Here is a 19,615-nt window from a genome sequence, read left to right as displayed (position 1 = left end):
AGCATTTTGCCTCTCATTCTTATTTAATATATGGTTCTGCCTTCAGTAATATTTTTAACAATGAAAAGGAACTGTCTAAATGCCTCAGTTCCTATTCCCCATTACAGCTTTATAACAAGTTTATGAAAAGGAAAAAAATTTCTGTAACATACCATTAGCAAAATCTGAAAGCATGACTAAATACACTAAAGTATGAAAATATGACTGTACACTAAAAGAATAAACTGCAAGTAAAATTGATACAAAATCATTTCCTCTTTCATTACACCAGTGTTATGTTAATTACAATAAAACAGAGTTAGGCATATTACATAGCATTATATGACAATTCATTGACTTCTACCATTTACATTTAGTATTAAAATGTAAACAGGATAATATTAAGCAAACTGTTTAAAATGTTTTAAGTAAAACAGAAATCCAAAAGAATTACAAACCTTCATCATACACAGAACGAGAACGAAGTTTATCATTGGCAGGAACCTTAAGTTCACTATCTGAAAGACTAAGAGCATAGGCCACCAGGGCCAGGTGATAAGGATCATCCATTTCAGCTAGATGTTGCTCAAGATAGGAAACCGCACGAGCTTTAGGCAAAAGTTGATGCTATTTGAAAGAAAGTATACCGAATTTTAAAAAATAATAATAAACAAAAAATAAGTGTGTGTGCATGTGTGTCAAATCCATAGTAAATATGCAAGCCAGTACCTGTAAAGAAAATATTATGAAATGAGTTATATGAAAGTAACTCATTACTTAGTGTTGCAATTATGATGATTTTGGCGTTTTCTTCAGGATTCAGTGGCCAAAACCAAGGAAAATGCAATGACTAAGTAAGGGCTCTGTTTTGAAAATGAGATATATTCAATACACGGAAAATTATAGAGATATAAGAAATTAACAAAAGTGAGGAAAGAGTATAAAAGCTGACATATATCTCGTGGCTGACCCCACAGAGGCAGAAATAAAAACCAGCGTAAAAAAGGAAAAATATTTTCAAAGCTAGAATGAAGTGAAATGAAATTAATTAAATTTTATTGAAGAAAGAAAGAAATAAAATTAAAATAAATCAGTGGGCCAAAGTGGCACTTGCTATGGTGCCATGCCAATGCTGGAATGTATGCCGTGAGGAATAAGCCAACACACTGCATAGGAGAATCAAAAATAGAATTTTCCAGATATTAAGATAGTGTATATAGGTGGAGGTGAAGCGACCTCATGTGTTGGAAAGTGGAAAGAATAAAAAGTAGAATTATGATTGGGTGAGAAACGAATTAAATGCATGTAACATGCATCCCAGGAAAGCATAGAGAATTGATGGTAAAAGTTGTGTGATAAAGATGCTGAACTTAAAGAGTAAGGCAAAAACAGTATATGTAGTAGAACACAGCATCTTGATTGCTTTTGAAAATCTAACTGCACCCAAGAAGGAAGGCAAAATATGGTATAAGGATAGTAAATAAATGTATGAGGAAGAGTGACGCAGTTCAGCGTTGCAATCCCTGTTCCTTTAGAGGATCCTGAATGAAGTTCTGGGGGAAAGTTACAAGTGTTTAAGTTAATGTTAATATGGTAGTATAACCATATATACCGTTTAAGATTAAAACCTTTAATGTGTGAAAAGTTAAAATTAAAAATATAAAGTAAAAATTAAGAAAAATATAAAATAAAGATACTCCAGTATAGTTAGCCAATCATAGGACACAAGTTTTTCAGACTGAGAGACAAGGAGGCTAAGGGGTATATACTGTACATATTTACACAGCCTAATAGGTGAGGATGACCACTTCATAATATACCTTTTATATTTATAGGGTGGCTGATTAATTTTTTGTAAAATAAAATGTGAAGAGCTTTATTGAAATGAAAGTGGAGGTAGGCTGCTGGAAACTTGTTATCCAGTAGTTTGTTAATCAATGAGTTCATGATTAACAAAATTTGCTAATCATGAACTCATTCTTCAAGAAAAAGCCAAAAAAAAATTGATGTGGAAGAGCCCTCTTGGAAATAGTAGTGAAATTGATGTCATAGTGACAAACAATAAAATGACATTTACTGACTACTCAGCCTGGAAATATTTTAATGTTGGAAACAACCATCGGTTACTGAGAGCAAGAATTAAAATTGATTGCAAGAAAGAAAGAATGAAAGAAATTGGTCAAGTCAACTAAAGTAAGAAGATCGATACTAATCAACTATTGAAAACAATCAAAACTTTGAACTAAAACTATCCAATCGTTTTTGTGTGCTGCAAGACCTTTCTGACACAGATATTTCAACTGATAATGACAAAGTCACTGAGACTATCATAGACATTGGCTATGCTGTTGCATCTACTGTAAAACAAGAAAAATCAACAAGAATATCAAAATAAATAGCTGCCATCATGAAAGAGCGATGAGAAATGAAGCAAAGTGGTAACATAAAAACAAGGTACAATATGCAGAAATATGAAGCACCATAAGAAAGCACATCAAAGAATAAATGTGCAAGTTCAACACTGATCTAAACTTTGAAGCTTGAGGATGGTGCAACAACAAATACTAAAGTGGAAGAATTTCATTCAAATCTTTATAAGGATAAAGGTCAACCGGATCCAACACCTGATGCAGAAAATGGTAGAAGCAGAAGATTCTACACAATCAATGAAAAATGGAAAACCATTAGGATCTGATAAAGTCACTGTTTAAATATTGTAAACTGGAGGCTAGTCAGTATGTAAAGCTCTTTCTACCTAACAAAGTATCTGTAGCATGGAAAAATGCAGAAGCCATTCTACTGCACAAAAAGGTGACAAGGCAGATTTAAAAAACTACTGACCAATAAGCCTAGCGCCAGTTGTTTACAAGGTTTTCACAAAGATACTTTCAAGAAGAATAGACACAATATATGATAGGACACAACCCAAAGAACGAGCAGATTTCAGAAGCAGTTTCAGTACAATGGATCACATCCAAACAGTGCAGCAAGTTATAGAGCGGCACAATGAATACAACTTTCCATTATACATAGCCTTCATTGACTATGAAAAAGCATTCGACTCTATGACAAAATAAATAATAATCAATTCCCTAATCAACCACAGTGCAGACAGAGCTTACGTCAATATTTTCTAATCAATATATGAAAAGGCAACTGCATCAATATGGGTAAATAATAGTAAAACTCAGATCAACATAGAAACGGCATTCAACAAGGAGGAAAAATCTCCCCAAAACCATTTTCGGCATTTTCAGAAGAAATTTTTTGCAAGCTAAATGGGATAATAAAGGACTCAAGAAAAATGGAGATTACCTAAATCACAATTTGCAGATGATATCATTCTCTTTGCCAATAATCTAGAAGAGTTGCAGCATGAAAGCAAGAATTTTGATTTGAAGATGAATATCAAGAAAACACAGGTTAGGTTCAACAAATTTACCAGACCAAAGAAAAACATTCCCACAGGAACTAGTGGTTGTTGGTGACTCTATTGTCAGGGAAACGGGGACATGCTATGTAAAAAGAATAGGCGGAACAGGACCAGGGTATGTCTGCCAGGGGGCAAAGGTTGATGATGTTGTAGAGCAGATATCATCTTTTAAGGGCACAAAAGGTGATATTCTTCTACACGTTGGCACTAATCATATTAAGAGTAGGAGACCGGCAGAATAACTTACCAAGTACAGGTCAATGTTGAAAAAAAAGCAGTGAATTACGGTTGATTTTGAAAGTGTCTGCAATTCTGCCCAGACATGATAGGAGGGAGTATATAATGAGAGCTTTGTCGATCAATTCGGCCATGGAAAGATTGTGCAAGGCTTAAGGGGTAGAATTTTTTCAGCCTGGTCTGTACTTGTTAACAGGAGAGAGTGCTTCTACAGGGATGGGATACATTTAATAGAAAGAGTGCAAGAATATTTGCTGATGCTATCGAAGCAGTGTTAGGTGGGTCAGAAAACTGCTAGCTTGGGGGAATACAAGGACTAATAGATTAACAGTAGCCACTGGCAGAGGTGAAAGTGAAACTTGCACTGCTTATATCAGAATGAACAGCAGCCTGGAAAACAAGATGCAGGGTATTTCAGAGACTGCTGGGAGTCATTGTGGTACAAGTAAACACATGGGTTGTGTTAGGGTATCTGAGAATAGGAACAGATGCGTGTATACTTGCAAGTACAACAATGCTAGGAGTTTGGTAAATAAATTTGATGAATTTGAGGTATTGCTCAAAACATCAAAGGCAGATACTGTTGGGATATCAGAGATGTGGTGTCACACAGATATAAGGAATGCAGAACTGCAATTTGAGGAGTACAATGTGTAAAGGATAAAAAGGATAGGAAGAGTGGAGGGGTTATGTTATTAGTTATGAAATACATAAAATCCAAGGAAGTAAAGCAAGTCGACATCGGTGGACAGTGCAGTGTCGAGTCAGTTTGGTGTCACATAAGCATTGGGAGATCAAAATTGAGAGTAGGAGTGTGTTATAGGCCTAATGACTCTGATGAGTATAATAAGAAACTGTACAGGGAAATAGTGGGTCAGTAAATCAGAGAGGCTTATATTTTTGTTATTTTTGGTTATTAGGAGCATTAGCAACTAAGGCCATATTGCTCCGGGATATGCGGTGGTCATTCCCTGACCTTTCGGCATCCTTCATATTTGGTGGTGACGGGCTCGAATCCCGGTCTAATCAAGAAGCGTGCGCTATGCACTGCTGCTCCTTCCCACCTGGCTACGGAGGCGCCTTGAGAGTTTTATAATGGGGGATTTTAATTTCTCAGATACTGAATGGAATTTGTGGATTGGCACACACACTAGCAAGACTTTTGTGGATTTATTGGATGATTGTTTTCTACGTCAGCATATTTTGGGAGGCAACTAGAGGGAGTAATACCCTTGAACTGATTATTAGTAGTGATTCTTCATGCATTAAGAATCTGCAGATAAAGGAACAACTAGGTGGAAGTGATCAAAGTGTGCTGAAGTGGGATTCAAAGAGGTAACTACCATCAGGGGTTAAGGGAAGGGTTTTTTTCTTTTGTAAAGGCAACTACGGTGGTCTGAGACAATATTTAAATTCTATATGGTGGGGCCAACTGATGATGTTACCAACAGCAAATTCAAAATGGGAAGCATTCAAAGAACTTATCTTGGAAGCTACTAAGCTTTACATACCAACTAAGAAATTTTGTTCAAGGTTTAGGCCTAAATGGATGTCAGATGAACTAATGAGACATATGGCAGAGAAGAAAAATTCATGGGATACATATAAATTAATGGGTGACATGCAAGCTTATGATAGATATAAGCTGGTCTGTAACCCTGTCACAAAGGAGATTAGGCAGGCAAACACAGATTATGAGAAATCCTTGGCTAAGGATGCAAAGAAAACAACAAAGAATTCTTTATCTATGTAAACTCTAGAAGGAAAGGGATGAATCAGATTGGTCCACTGGATATTGATGGTTCAACTGTTGATGATCCTGCTCAGGTGGCCAACAAACTGAATGAGTATTTTGCATCTACTACACACGAGAAGTTATTCAGGGAGGGGAATGCCAGAGGTGAGATAAACTCTGGCAGTGAGCTAGATGATTTTGTAATAACTGAGAGGAAAGTGGAGGAGAAATTGTTGAAGATAAACATAAAAAAGGCATGCGGGGTGGATGGGATCCTTCCAGTTATATTAAAGGAGGCAGCAAAGGAAGTAAGCAAACCCTTAGCCATAATTATGAGAGTGGACTCAGGGGAGGTACCTATAGACTGGACTTGTGCAAATGTTACCAAATTCACAAAGGAGGATCAAAGGGCAACACAAGTAATTATAGACCTGTTAGTTTAACTTCTGTTGCAGGAAAATTAATGGAGTCACTTGTTAAAAAAGTACTGCAGAATCATCTAGACAAGACTTCAGTTATAGATCAGACACAGCATGGTTTTGTTAAGGGAAAGTCTTGCCTGACCAATTTGACTGGATACTATGATGTGGTCACAAAGGAACTGGATACAGGGAATAACTTTGATATCATATATTTGGATCTTAGAAAGGCTTTTGATACTGTTGAACATGGAAGACTGCTGCATAAATTGGAGCAGTGTGACATTGGTGGCAAATTGTTGCTATGGGTAAAGTGATGGTTGAGTGGGAGCAGACAGAGAGTGGTAATCAAAGGACACTGCTCATCATGGACTAATGTTATTAGTGGAGTCCTTTAGGATTCAGTATTGGGTCCATTGTTGTTTTCTGTGTTTATAAATGATACTGATGATGGTATATTAGCATTAGTAGAGGCATATGATGCAAGAAAGCAAGCTTATGCAGCATCAGCCAAAAAAAAAAAAAAAAACCCTTCCACGTCACCTCTCCGTTCGTTCAAAATACCCGTCCAGCTGAGCCTTAAATTTATTTAGGCTATCAACTTCCACAACAAGGGATTGAAGTCTGTTCCACCAACCAACTACCCGCTGGCTAAAGGCAAATTTCTGCACATCTATTCTACATCTGTCTTTCCCCAATTTGAATTTATGCCCTCTCAGGTGATTATTTTGAGCAAGAGGCAGTATCCCATCAGCATTGAACATTCTCAAACCATTCAAGGCTTTGTACACCTCGATCAGATCACGTCTCCAGTGCCTAGTCTCCAGACACTGTAATTTGCAAAACTTAAGCCTTTTTCAAAAGAGCAACCCTTCGTTCAGTTCACTAACCTTGTTGCCCTTCTCTGTACTTGTTCCAGCAGCTCTACATCCTTCTTGAAATGAAGCCTCCAGACCTGTATACAGTACTCAAGGTGCAGACTGACCATTGCCTTATACAAGGGAATAATCATCTCCCTATCCCTGCTAGAAAAATTCCTGTATATCATTGATAAGACACAATGAGCTACTCTTGCAACCCGTCTGCACTGCTCAGAGAACTTCATATCTGCCTGCACAATTACCTCGAGGTCCTTTTCATTCTCTACCACTGTCAGTGTAGTACTACCGAGTCGATACATTGCTCTGGGGTTGCTGTTTCCCATATGTAGTACTTTACATTTGTTAATGTTAAACTTCATTTGCTACCTCTCAGCCCATCTTCTGCCACATCCTGTTGCAGCAGCATAGCGTCAGTAGCGTCCTTAACAACCCTGCCAACCTTTGTATCGTCTGCAAACTTGGACATTAAGCTTGATATACCATCATCAATATTATTTATAAATACAGAAAACAACAATGGACCCAACACTGAAACCTGAGGGACTCCACTAATAACATTAGTCCACGATGAGCAGTGTCCATTAATTACCACTCTCTGTCTTCTGCCACTCAACCATCCCTTTATCTATAGCAACAATTTGCCACCAATGCCACACTGCTCCAATTTGTGCTGCAGTCTTCCATGTGCAACAGTATCAAAAGCATTTCTAAGATCCAAATATATGACATCAAAGTTATTCCCTGCCTCCAATTCTTTCGTGACTACATCATAGTATCCAATCAAATTGGTCAGGCAAGACCTTCCCTTAACAAAACCATGCTGTGTCTGTTTTTGTTGTTTATGGGGTTTTAAGTGCAATGGCTACTTAGGTCATATTGCACTTAGAAAAGTGGTTCATACTGCCTGTGTTGGTTCATGTAGAAGCAGTTAGAAATGGTTATACAGTCCTATTCGTTTTAGGAAGGAGAAGAATTCTGCGAGATTTGATTTTTCGCCTATGATATGGGTAAGTGAAAAAGGTACCTTTAAACTTGCTAGAGAATTGAATGACACTAGTCGAGCATTATGATACAGAGTACATTTTATAAGTATGTGTTTGACTGTAAGTGGTGTATGACAATGATTACACCGAGGAGGGTCATTCCCTGACAGGAGGAACAAATGAGTTAAATGAGTATAACCGATTCTGGCTCTGGTTAGGATTACTTCTTCTTGTCTGTTTTCAATAAGCCCATAATTTTGGTACAGGTTTAATTTGAAAAAGTTTATTATGAATTTGTGCTTGCCACTGTAGAGTCCATCGATCTTCACATATACTTCGGATCTTCATTTTATAATCTGAACGGTACTAAGGAATTCGTTGGGGCTGCTCTCGATGGATGTTTGGCATCCGCAATTTCATTTCCTGGTATTCCAGTATGGCCAGGTATCCAGCAGAAAATAACCTTTTGTTGATGCTCTCTCAGCTGTATCAACTCTGTTCTAATGAGCTTTAATAGAGGGTGAGTAGACGGGGAGTTGTTTTGCAAGGCTAATAAGGAACTCTGAGAGTCTGTGTAAATTAAGCTCTTTTGAATTGACATATGGAAAATATTTTCTATAGCAAGCTTTATGGCATATAATTCAGTCATGTAACTACTGCACTCTGTTGGGAGAGATAGAGAAATGGTACTATCTGGGAGTACTACTGCTGCGCCTGATCCACTCTCAGACTTCGATCTATCTGTATAAATTTTAATGAAGCAGGATAACGTTGAGTATGCGCTATGTGTAGCTGTTGGATGTTAATATCTGATAGAGAGTGTTTACCCCACTGGTGGAAATAATTGTCACAAGATGGCTTGATGACAGACCATGGAGGGTCGGGATCTATAGGATCTTGTAAGATTTTATTGAAGTGTATATCCCAATCTTCTGCTAGTTGTTTTAGCCTAATACCAGCAGGCCGAACTGTCTGTGGTTTGTTTCTATAGAAGGTCGTAAACTGTGGATTGTAGAGTATTGGCCAATTAGGATGGGTCATCTGGCTTTGGATCTTGGTTGCATAGTTCAGCAGCAGCATCTTTCTCCTAATATTTAGGGGAGGTTCATGAGATTCAACATACAAACTTTGCACTGGAGATGTTCTGAACGCACCTAGTGCTGTTCTGAGAGCTGAATGTTGAATAGGGTTGAGGTGAGATAAAGCGCTCTCCCTAGCAGAATCGAAGACCGGCGCACTGTAGTCCAGTCGTGATCTGATTATGGATCTATATAAATGAAGCAGGCTTTGGCGATCTGCTCCCCATGTTGTGGCTGATAAGACTCTGAGTATGTTCAGTTTTTTTTGACAAGTAGTGTGGAGATGTTCAATGTGCTTTTGGAAATTTAACTTATTGTCAAAGTACAATCCTAGTAGACGAATACAGTTAGCTATGGGAAGAGGATGGTTATTCAAGTGCAGCTTGGGTTCAGGATGCATATTGCGTCTGGAGCAGAAGCGTATGGCAGTAGATTTCTGGCTGGATAGTCTATAACCATTTTGTGTCATCCATGTCAGGATGCGATTCATTGATATTTGAAGTTGGCGTTCAATGTAATGCATGTTTTGGGAATGACAGGAAATCGAGAGATCATCTGCGAAAAGGTATGAATCCACAGTTTTTGGAATGAGTTCAATTATATGATTTATTCTCATTGCAAACAAGGTAGCGCTGAGAACAGACCCTTGTGGAATTCCTTCTTCTTGGATAAAGATTTTAGAGAGGGTTCCCCGATAACGCACTTGAAAGGATCTCCGTTGAAGAAAATTTTGGATAAAATATGGTAAATTACCTCTCAGGCCAAGAGAATGTAGATCCTTCAAGATGCCAAAACGCCACGTAGTATTAAAGGCTTTCTCAACGTCAAGACTGACCGTGACGAGATGTTCCTTTTTGATGAAAGCATTTCTGATATTTGTCTCGGCTTTGATCATAAGATCCAATGAAGATCTGTTTTTCCGGAATCCAAATTGTTTGTTATTTATCAAGTTTTGAGACTCGAGGAACCAGATGAGACGGCGATGTATCATTTTCTTAAGAGTTTTGCTGAGCCAGCTGGTAAGGGATATCGGTCTGTAATTTTGAGGAACGGAATGATCTTTACCGGGTTTTGAAATCGGTAGTACATAAGAATGACTCCAGGAGCTGGGGAAGGTATGTTCAGAAAAAATTCGATTACAAAAAATGAGCAGCGAAAAGAGTGATCTTTGATCCAGATTTCGGAGCATTATATAATATAACCCATCAGGGCCAGCTGCACTGTTTCTTGAGTTAGTAAGAGATTTCTGTAGCTCAAACATGGTAAATGGTTGATTATAAGATAAAGCAGAATTATCAGTGTAATTCAATTTGGATTTCTCTGCAACTGTTTTACGTTTTTGGAATGATTGATCATAAGCATTACAAGAAGACAAAAGAGAAAATACAATTCCCAGTGCATTTGATATATCTGTGGGATTAGAGAGTTCTTGTCCATTCCAGTTCAGTAGTGGGGTGGATAGAGGTGGAAATTTATTGTTTAAACATTTTATTTTTCTCCAGATTAATCTGATATCGGTGTTTTTATTAACTGATGAGGCGAATTTAATCCAAGTTTCTTTTTTTGCTTTGCGTCTGATGTAGCGAGCTTTAGCTCTGAGCCGTTTATACTTAATTAGATTGGGGGTGGTAGGATTTTTGCGGAAAAGATTCCATGCTTTGTTTTTCTCTTTTTTTGCATTATTGCAATCTTCATTCCACCAGTAATTTATTTTTCGTCTATTTCTTGCTTGATATTGAGGAATTGCGAAGGATGCGGCTGCCAGCATTTGATTCGTGATTGCTCGGTAACACTATTGATGGAACCGGACTGAATGATATCGTTGTCAAATGAGATGTGCAATCTGTATTTTGCTGTTTGTTTGTTTGTTTGTTTTAGGGCTTTAAGGCGCAAGGACAGCAAAGGCCATAATGCACCTAGCTATGGTGATATTAAGATACATAGTTCTATCTGTATAGATGATATTCAAAAAATTATATCGTGTTGTATAGTTTTATCTGTTTGAGGAAATCAAAAATTTTGGTCACATGTGGTGTGTCTGCTAGTAGGTCCGAAATACTGAGAGAGGTGTTCGTCGTGGGAAATGAGATAAACATAGCTTGTCGCTCAGTACTGTATTTGGGACAATCAATAAGTAGATGATGGACAGTGAGCTGGGTGTTACAGTTTGTACACGATGGCGGGTCAGTGGCTGCAAGCAAATGAAGATGTGTTAGGTGTGTGTGGCCTATCCTTAATCGGGCTAGTACAACTTCTTCATGTCGGTTTTCACGTATACTAGATCTCCATGGTTTAAGACCTTTTTTATGCCAAGTAGCTTATTGTTGACCTGATTCTGCCAAACATGTTGCCATTTTTCAAGGCATCGTTTATTTATAATGTACTTATAGTCAGATGCAGGTGTAGTGAAGGATTGGTCTATAGGATCGGTAGCAGTTTTGGCAGCTAGGTCGGCCTGTTCATTTCCAGGAATTCCAGCGTGACCAGGAATCCAACATAACAGAACTTGTTGTTTATTCTGGTTTAATTTAGTCAGAGTGTTCCAGATCTGTCTAAGTAAGGGGTTATCATTTTTTGTATTGCGTTGTATGGCTTGGATAGCACTAATGGAGTCGGTATAAATAACGCTGTGCAGTTTAGTTCTTGAGAGTGTGTAGTTTAAGGCAATGTGGAGTGCACAGAGTTCTGCAGCAGTATAGGTGCTACATTCAATGGGGAGTTTTTGGACAAAGTGATGTTAGGAAATACTGCTGCTGCACCAACATGATTGTCTGTTTTAGACCCATCTGTGTAAATCGGTGTGTACTGGCCGTGCTGGGTTCTCAATGCGGCGTACATTTGCAGTATGTTCTGTTGAGATAAGGTGTGTTTTCCCCAGGCTGTCAATGAAAAGTCACACGGTGGTATATAATATGTCCAAGGTGGGACTGTATGAGAGGCAGTGGGCTGTATCTTACTAAAGTCAATTTGCCAATCGGCCTGCAATGCGCAAAGACGTATCCCGGTTGGTGGGATACGTCTTTGCGCAAAGACGTATCCCGGTTGGTGGATTTATTGATGGATACGCTTGGTATAGGTTTACCCATTTAGGAGAGAAAAGTCCGTTCCAAGTGGGATGGTTTGGATGCCCTTTGAGTTTTGCTGCATAGTGTAATAAAAGCATTTGTCTGCGTAGCTGAAGGGAGGTTTCATGTTTTTTTTTTTTTTGATTTGGTAGTTGTTGGCGCATCGGCTTCTGTGGCCATATTGCACCTCCCAAGGTTTTTGCAGTACTTTGATCCAAGCCCGAGGCGGGAATCGAACCCACGACCTTTGGGTTACCGGGCAGGTACTTTACCCACTCGGCTAGCCCGGTCGGCCGAGGTTTCATGTGCTTCAGCATATAGGCTGTGGACAGGTTATGTATGGTATGCCCCCAGTGCAAGACGAAGAGCACTGTGGTGCACAGGATCAAGCCAGCGTAAAGCGCTTTGTCTAGCAGAGCTATAAACTACAGAACCATAGTCTAGACGTGAACGTATTAGCGCGTGGTACAACTGTAATAGTGTGTATCGGTCGGCTCCCCATGTTGTGCCTGATAGAACTCTTAAGATATTTAGCTTTTTTAGACAGGTAGTCCTGAGTGTTTTTATATGTTCCAGGAAGGTGAGTTTTTGGTCAAGTATCACACCAAGAAAGCGGACACTAGGGACAACTGGTATGATTTGATTTTCTAGTCGAAGTTCTGGGTGTGGATGTAGATTACGCTTCCTGCAAAAGTGTATACCGACAGTCTTTTGGGTTGAGAGGCGAAACCCATTGTTTTGGGCCCATTTTGCTATTTTGTTGATTGTACATTGCAGCTGTCTCTCTACCATTCGCATATTAGGCGAATGGCAGGCGATACTAAAGTCATCGGCATACAGGGTAGTGGATATTGTTTGTGGCAGGTCCTGTGTTATTGAATTCATTTTTATATTAAAGAGGGTAGCACTTAGCACTGATCCTTGTGGCACTCCTTCTTCCTGTATGAACTTTGAAGATAAGTGGTTGTGAAATCGAACTTGGAATGAGCGGTGTTGTAGGAAGTTTCTTATAAACTGTGGTAGGTGTCCGCGTAGTCCCAGATCGTATAGATTTCGCATTATACCATATCTCCAGGCAGTGTCAAACGCTTTTTCAATGTCAAATAGGACCATCGCAAGTTGTTCTTTGTGTACGAAGGCGTCACGGATGTTTATTTCTGTCTTAATCAAAAGGTCACGAGTGGATCTACCTTCACGAAAGCCACGCTGCACTGGATTCATAAGGTTATTTCGAGCTAGAAACCAGGATAACCGAACATTGATCATTTTTTCCATTACCTTGCATATGCAGCTGGTGAGTGCAATAGGTTGATAATGCTGCGGATTTGAAGAATCTTTTCCAGGTTTTGGAAATGCCAAAACATAAGCATGCCGCCATTTGTCAGGAAAAGTGTTTTCTTTGAATATTCTGTTGTAGAGCAATAAAAGTGTTTTGAGTGCAGGTTCAGTAAGTTTTGCTATCATTATGTAATGTATTCCATCTGGCCCTGCTGCACTAAGTTTAGTGGAGGCTAGAGCATGATGTAATTCTGACATTGTAAAAGGGAGATTATATGCAGCACTGGATGTTGATTCAAAATTAATTGAGTGTTTTTCAGCTTGTACTTTTGAGTGTCTGGAATTGTGGTGAGTATGATGTCACAGCTGATATTTCCATGAAAGATCTACCTAGAGCGTTTGCAATCTCCTCTGGCTTTGTAATATCAGAGCCATTTACATTCAGAATGGGATAGTTGACACTTGGATGTTTTGCATACATACGCTGTATTTTGGCCCAAATTGTTTGGGTTTTTGTCGTTTTTGTAATTGTGGAAGCGAAACGCCTCCATGCTTCCCTTTTGCTGGTCTGTCTAACTCGTTTTGCTTTTGCCCTTGCCTTTTTAAAGCAGATGAGGTTTTCTGTTGTTCGAAACTTTCTGAAGATGTTCCATGCTCTGTTCTTCTCTTTTTTTGCGGCACTACATTCATTATTCCACCACACTTTAGAGCGGGCCGATATTTTATTGGATCGTTTAGGAATTGCTTTGTCCGCTGCTTGCAGTATTTTGTTAGATATATGTTCTACTGCCAAGTTTATGGGTGTTTGTTGGACTAGTTTTTCTTCTAGTGTAGCCAGCTGCTTGTACGTATCCCATTCAGCTTTAGAGAATATCCATTTTGGAATTCGGTAAAAAATATGGGGAACGCTGTATCAATGCGGCATATCACAGGGTAATGATCACTGCCCAGTGCGTTGCTGTGAATAGTCCATCCGAACAGAGGGTATATGGTTGCTGAGCATAAAGACACATCAATAGCTGAGGTAGATCCTGTAGGAAGATGCATATAAGTGTGCGCTCCATTATTGAGAGTTATCAGATTGTGTTGATCAAGTAATTTTTCGATAGTTTTTCCACGCTTGTCCAGGTTATGGTTTCCCCATAGCGGATGGTGACTGTTCAGGTCTCCTAGGATACAGTAGGGTTTGGGAAGCTGGATCACTAGTTCTTCTAATTCAGCGTAGCTTATGTTTTGGTTCGGTGGTAAGTATAATGAGACTATGGTTAAATCAAAGTTGACATTGATTCGTGCAGCAACTGCTTCAAGATTTGTCTTTAGTGGGATTGCTTTTGAGGGTATCTGGGAGTTGACGATCAGCGCTACTCCTCCATGTGCAACGTTGTTCAGATTGTGGGCAACACGATCTTGCCGATGTATTATGTATTTCTGAAGGGAAACAATTATATTTGGTGTTAGATTGGTTTCTTGTAGACAGAAGGCAATAGGATCATACTGCGAAAGGAGATCTCGGATGTCAGCCAAATTACTGCGATAGCCTCTGCAGTTCCATTGTAAGAAAGTAAGCATTATTTTGGTTTAGAGGAGCCCTCGATTTGTTTTCGAGGTGCAGAAGGTTTAGGTCACTCAAGTTTACCTTTTCCCTTCTTTGGGAAATAAGGTTTCGCTGTATCCATCTCCTCTTCAGTAAACAGTTCTAAAACCTGTCCATCTTGGTTTGAATTATCTTCTGAATCCATGTAGTCTGTTTGGTTTGAGTCGGGAGTGGTAGACACTGTAGTATTTTGCTGTTGAATGGCATCTGGTTGTATCGTGATCGGCGTATTTATTGCTTTGTTTGCTTTTTGTTTGGGGTGTTGATACTGGGGACAATATTGACTTTGCCCATTCGGCTAGTGACTTTGTCGGTGGTATGGTTACCTCTGTTTGGGTAGCAATTGATACGTGATTTTTGGTTATTTGGGCATAACTTGGCTTGTTAGTATTTGGAACTGGTAAGGATTTTTTAGCTTCTTGGTAGGTTATATTATGTTCAGTTTTGTATCGCTGTATCTGTTTTTCACGTTTCCAAAGGGGACACCCCTTCGAATACGCCGGATGGGCTTCTTTACAGTTAATGCATTTTGGAGTTGTGTTAGTGCAGTCATTTGTAGAATGTTCAGTGGATCCACATGTGGCACAGGCAGCTGCTCCTTTGCAGACCGTCTGTGAGTGCCCAAATTTCTGGCACTTATAGCAGCGTAATGGATTTGGTATGTAGGGTTTAACTCGGCAGTTAAGGTAACCGGCTTTGATCAATGTTGGTGGTTTAGGATTATCAAAAGTAAGGATTATATTCCGGGTAGGAACTAGTACATTATCCTTCTTCGTGAGAATTCGCCTTACATCGATGACTCCTTCTTCTCGTAATTCTTGTTTGAGTTCTTCATCTGACAAATTGATGAGGTCCCACTCAGTGATGACACCTCTTGACGTGTTTAAGGAAACGTGCGGTGAAACACTGACCGAAATTCCACCAAAGGAATGAAATTTTTGTAGTTGTTCAGATTGTCTGGCAGTGACAACTTCAACCAGTAGGTCTCCAGATCTTAATCGACGAACTGTCTTGGGAGTACCTATTATGCTTTCTAGGCATTTTTGCACTAGGAAAGGGGAGAGTTTTCCAACTGGTTCTTCTTGAGTTGAATGTATGATCAGAAACGTTGTGGTTCGGATTCTGCCTACGTCAGTCTTTTGACATTTTGCTGTGACAGAACCAGACTCCTCTTGTTCTTGCCTTGTCAGAGTTTCTTCTGTGTACCCAGTGTTTTTCTGGGTTTTATGGACTTCTTGCTCCATTTCGCCCTGGAAGGGAGACCTTTTCCCCTCCAGGTTACCGGCCCCGCCACGTGGAGGCAGGAGCAGTGCCACCTTTGTGACCAAGCGGTAGTGGGTTAGTAGTAATATGCAAAGAAAAAAAAGAGGGGAAAAAAAAGAAAGAAGGTTACTTTCCTCCTGTTCAAGTAAAGTGATTTCTTTACTGAAGCTTATTTAATTGATTGTTAGTGTAAGGCTGTAAATAAAGAAGACGATTTTACTTATTCAAGAGAGGCCAATTCACTGGCAAAGACACTTGATCACAAAATCACTTGGCACCTGGGGCCCTGTATTTTGCCCAGTCAGCCTTTGAAAATTTCGATTTAATTGGACTTTCTGTTGGGTAGGAACAGGATGTTTGAATTTTGCAGATTAATGGATAATGGTTGCTACTATAAGGATCACTCAGAGGTATCCAATCTATACTAAGAGGATTGGGGAACATATGGAAAGGTCAATTGCAGATGTTGATCCAGTAGGGAGCTGCACATATGTAGGAGACCCAGTATTCAGTAATGTTAAATTCTGCCCATCGATCAGCATTTCGATAAGCTTACCTCGTCTGTCTGAGGTGGGAGAACCCCATAATGGGTGATGTGCATTAAAGTCTCCTAGCAAACAAAACGGTGATGGTAACTGCATAACAAGATCTTCAAGTTCCTGAATAGTGTATTGATGTTTAGGCGGAAGATAAATGGAGACCAATGTCAAAGTAATACCATTAACAACACACGTGGCAATGGCTTCTACGGATGTTTGTAATGGAATACGTCTGGCGGGGATGCTTGAATCCACGAGTATAGCTACACCTCCATGAGCGTTATTGGAGTCAGCCGTGTCTTGCCTGAATACAGTGTAATTTTTGATTGAAACTGAGACCAGTGATGTCAAATTAGTTTCTTGCAAGCACATTTCAAGAGGTTTATAGTGATGAATTAATTCATGTATATCATCTATGTTACTTCGAAGACCTCTACAGTTCCATTATTTGGTTTCATAAGAGGAAGATGAATCTGTCTGCTTTTTATGCATGGATTGTTTGTGACGGTCAGATTTAGATTTTTCTTTTTTGGGGAAATTAGGGCATCCTGAATCATTTTTATCCTCCATATCTCCATCTGCATATAATTAAAGAATTCTTCTTGGTTGGGCATATCATCAGTATCCATGCTTGTTGGTTGTTTCACCTCCACAGGATCTGATTTATGAAATTTTTCTGCCACTGTACTGTGGGCTAGGTTTTGAGATGGAATTGTGAGTGGCATATTATTACTTTGTTCTACTAACTGTGATTCAGATGTAGGCTGAGTTGATAGTACTGATCGAGCCCAGTCGGAGATTGATTTGTCGGGAGAGACTGACACTTCTGTCTGACATGCTACTGATTTGTAACTATGGGTAGCCGAAGCATAAGTGGTTTTTGGAATATTTGATTTTACTTGTCTTCTAGCTTCTTGAAAAGATACTTTATTTTCAGTCTTGTATTTCTGTATTTTTTTTCCTAACTTCCAGAGATCACAATCTTTGGAATAGGCTGGATGATTACCCTTGCAATTAGGACACTGTGGAGTTTGTGCCTTGCACTCAGATTGAGTATGAGTTTTGCAACCGCAGTTTGGACATGTTGCATCTCCACGGCATGCTGTCTGGGAGTGTCCAAATTTCTGAAATTTGTAGCATCTCAGAGGGTTCGGGACAAAAGCCGAACACGACAGTTTAAATAGCCTGCTTTGACTGAGGATGGTAGATTCGGTGAACTAAAGGTTAAAATTATGCTACGTGTTGGGACTAAGGTGCTGTCTTTTCATATCATGATTCTCTTGGCCTGAGTTACATTTTGATCCTTTAGTTCCTGAATTATTTCTTCCTCAGAAACGTTCAATAGGTCCCATTCACTGATCACTCCCTTGGAAGAATTCAGGGTGTTATGTGGAGTGACTTGAATTGAAATTCCACTTAAAGATGTAAGTTTTAACAGGAGGTCAGAGTGTCTTGAGTGAGAGGTCTCTATTAGCAAGTCACCAGATTGAAGACGTTTCACCATTTTTGCAGATGCTGCTGCATTTACAAGGCATCGTTGTATGATGAAAGGGGAGAGCTTGCTGACAGGTTGTGAAGACAGAGAATGGATGATCAGGAAAGCTGGAGGTTCCCTGCTTGTTTGCATCCTTTTTTAGTCTTTTCGAAAATGAGAAGTCATGATCGGTTTCGTGGTTGTCACGTTGAGAGCTCTTTGGCTCTAATCGTGGGAAATCATTAGTGTCCATGTTTACTCCTTTTAGCCCTGGGAGAAGGGCTTTCTTCTCCCAGATTACCGGCCCCGCCACGTGGAGGCAGGAGCGGTGCCACCAGCGACCAAGCGGTTATTAAGGTTAGTAGTGTGAGTTAGTATTTAATATAAATACTAAAGAAAATAGGTGAGTTCCCTTTCTGGGTTCTTACGTAAGACATTTTTAGCAAAGAACCACTTTAAGTGAACAGTACAGAAGAAAATCGCACAACAAAAATAGAACAATATCACTTTCAAAGATCACTTTATGAGTCGCAGAGAAAAATCGCTTGTCATTATCGCTTGGCACTGGCGGCCATGCTGTGTCTGAGCAATAACTGAATTCGTGTCAAGATGATCTTGCAGTGCTTCTTTAACCAGTGCTTCCATTAATTTTCCTGGAACAGAAGTTAAACTCACAGGTCTATAATAACTTGTGTCAGCCTTTGATCCTCCTTTGTGAATTGGGGTTACATTTGCACATCTCCAGTCTGTGGTTACCTCCCCTGAGTCCAAGAAAGCTCTCATAATTATGGCTAACGGATTGCTTACTTCCTTTGCTGCCTCCTTTAATATAATGGATAGATCCCATCCACCCCAGGTACCTTTCTTGTATTTATCTTCAACAATTTCTCCTCCACTTTACTCTCAATTATTACAAGATCATCTAGTTCACTGCCAGTATTTACTTCATCTATGGCATTCCCCTTCCTCAATAACTCCTCATGTGTGAATGTAGATGCAAAATATTGATTTAGTTTGTTAGCTACCTGAGCAGGATCATAAACAGTTGAACCATCGATATCAAGTGGACCAATCTGATTCATCCCCTTCCTTCTAGAGTTTACATAAGTAAAGAACTCCTTGCTGTTTTTCTTTGCATCCCTTGCCAAAGATTTCTCGTAATCTGCCTTCGCCTGCCCAACCTCCTTTGTAACTTCGTTACAGATCGACTTATATCTATCATAGGCTTCTGTGTCACATGTTAATTTATATGTATCCCATGCATTTTTCTTCTCTGCCATATGTCTCATTAGTTCATCTGACGTCCATTTAGGCCTGAACCTTGAACAATATTTCTTAGTTGGTATGTAAAGCCTAGTAGCTTCCAAGATAAGTTCTTTGAATGCTTCCCATTTTCAGTTTGCTGTTGGTAACATCATCAGTTGGTCCCACTGTATCGAATTTAAATACTGTCTCAGACCATCGTAGTCACCTATACGAAAGCAATAACCCTTCCCTTTACCCTTGATGGTAGTTACCTCCTTGAGTAAATCCCACTTCAGCACACTGTGATCACTGCCACCTAGTGGTTCCTGTATCTGCAGATTCTTAATGCAAGAAGAATCACTATTGATAATCAAATCAAGAGTACTGCTCCCTCTAGTTGCCTCCCAAACA

At 39.5% G+C, this 19,615-nt stretch overlaps 1 protein-coding gene across 1 annotated transcript in view; it reads right to left on the bottom strand.

Moving 5' to 3' along the window:
• LOC150081006 (venom factor-like) overlaps nt 1–19,615 on the bottom strand; it is a 785,003-nt gene that overhangs the window by 302,599 nt on the left and 462,789 nt on the right. The window contains exon 27 of the mRNA XM_090382066.1: nt 438–606. Within this exon, the coding sequence (XP_090238192.1) occupies nt 438–606 (169 nt within the window). The remainder of the gene's footprint in view (nt 1–437; nt 607–19,615) is intronic.

Source organism: Mastigoproctus giganteus, chromosome 9 (genome assembly GCF_048544385.1).
Source record: "Mastigoproctus giganteus isolate SK-2022 chromosome 9, ASM4854438v1, whole genome shotgun sequence".
Taxonomy (NCBI): domain Eukaryota; kingdom Metazoa; phylum Arthropoda; class Arachnida; order Uropygi; family Thelyphonidae; genus Mastigoproctus; species Mastigoproctus giganteus.
The sequence above is the reverse complement of the archived record's forward strand: the minus strand, read 5'-3'. Positions and strand labels throughout refer to the sequence as shown.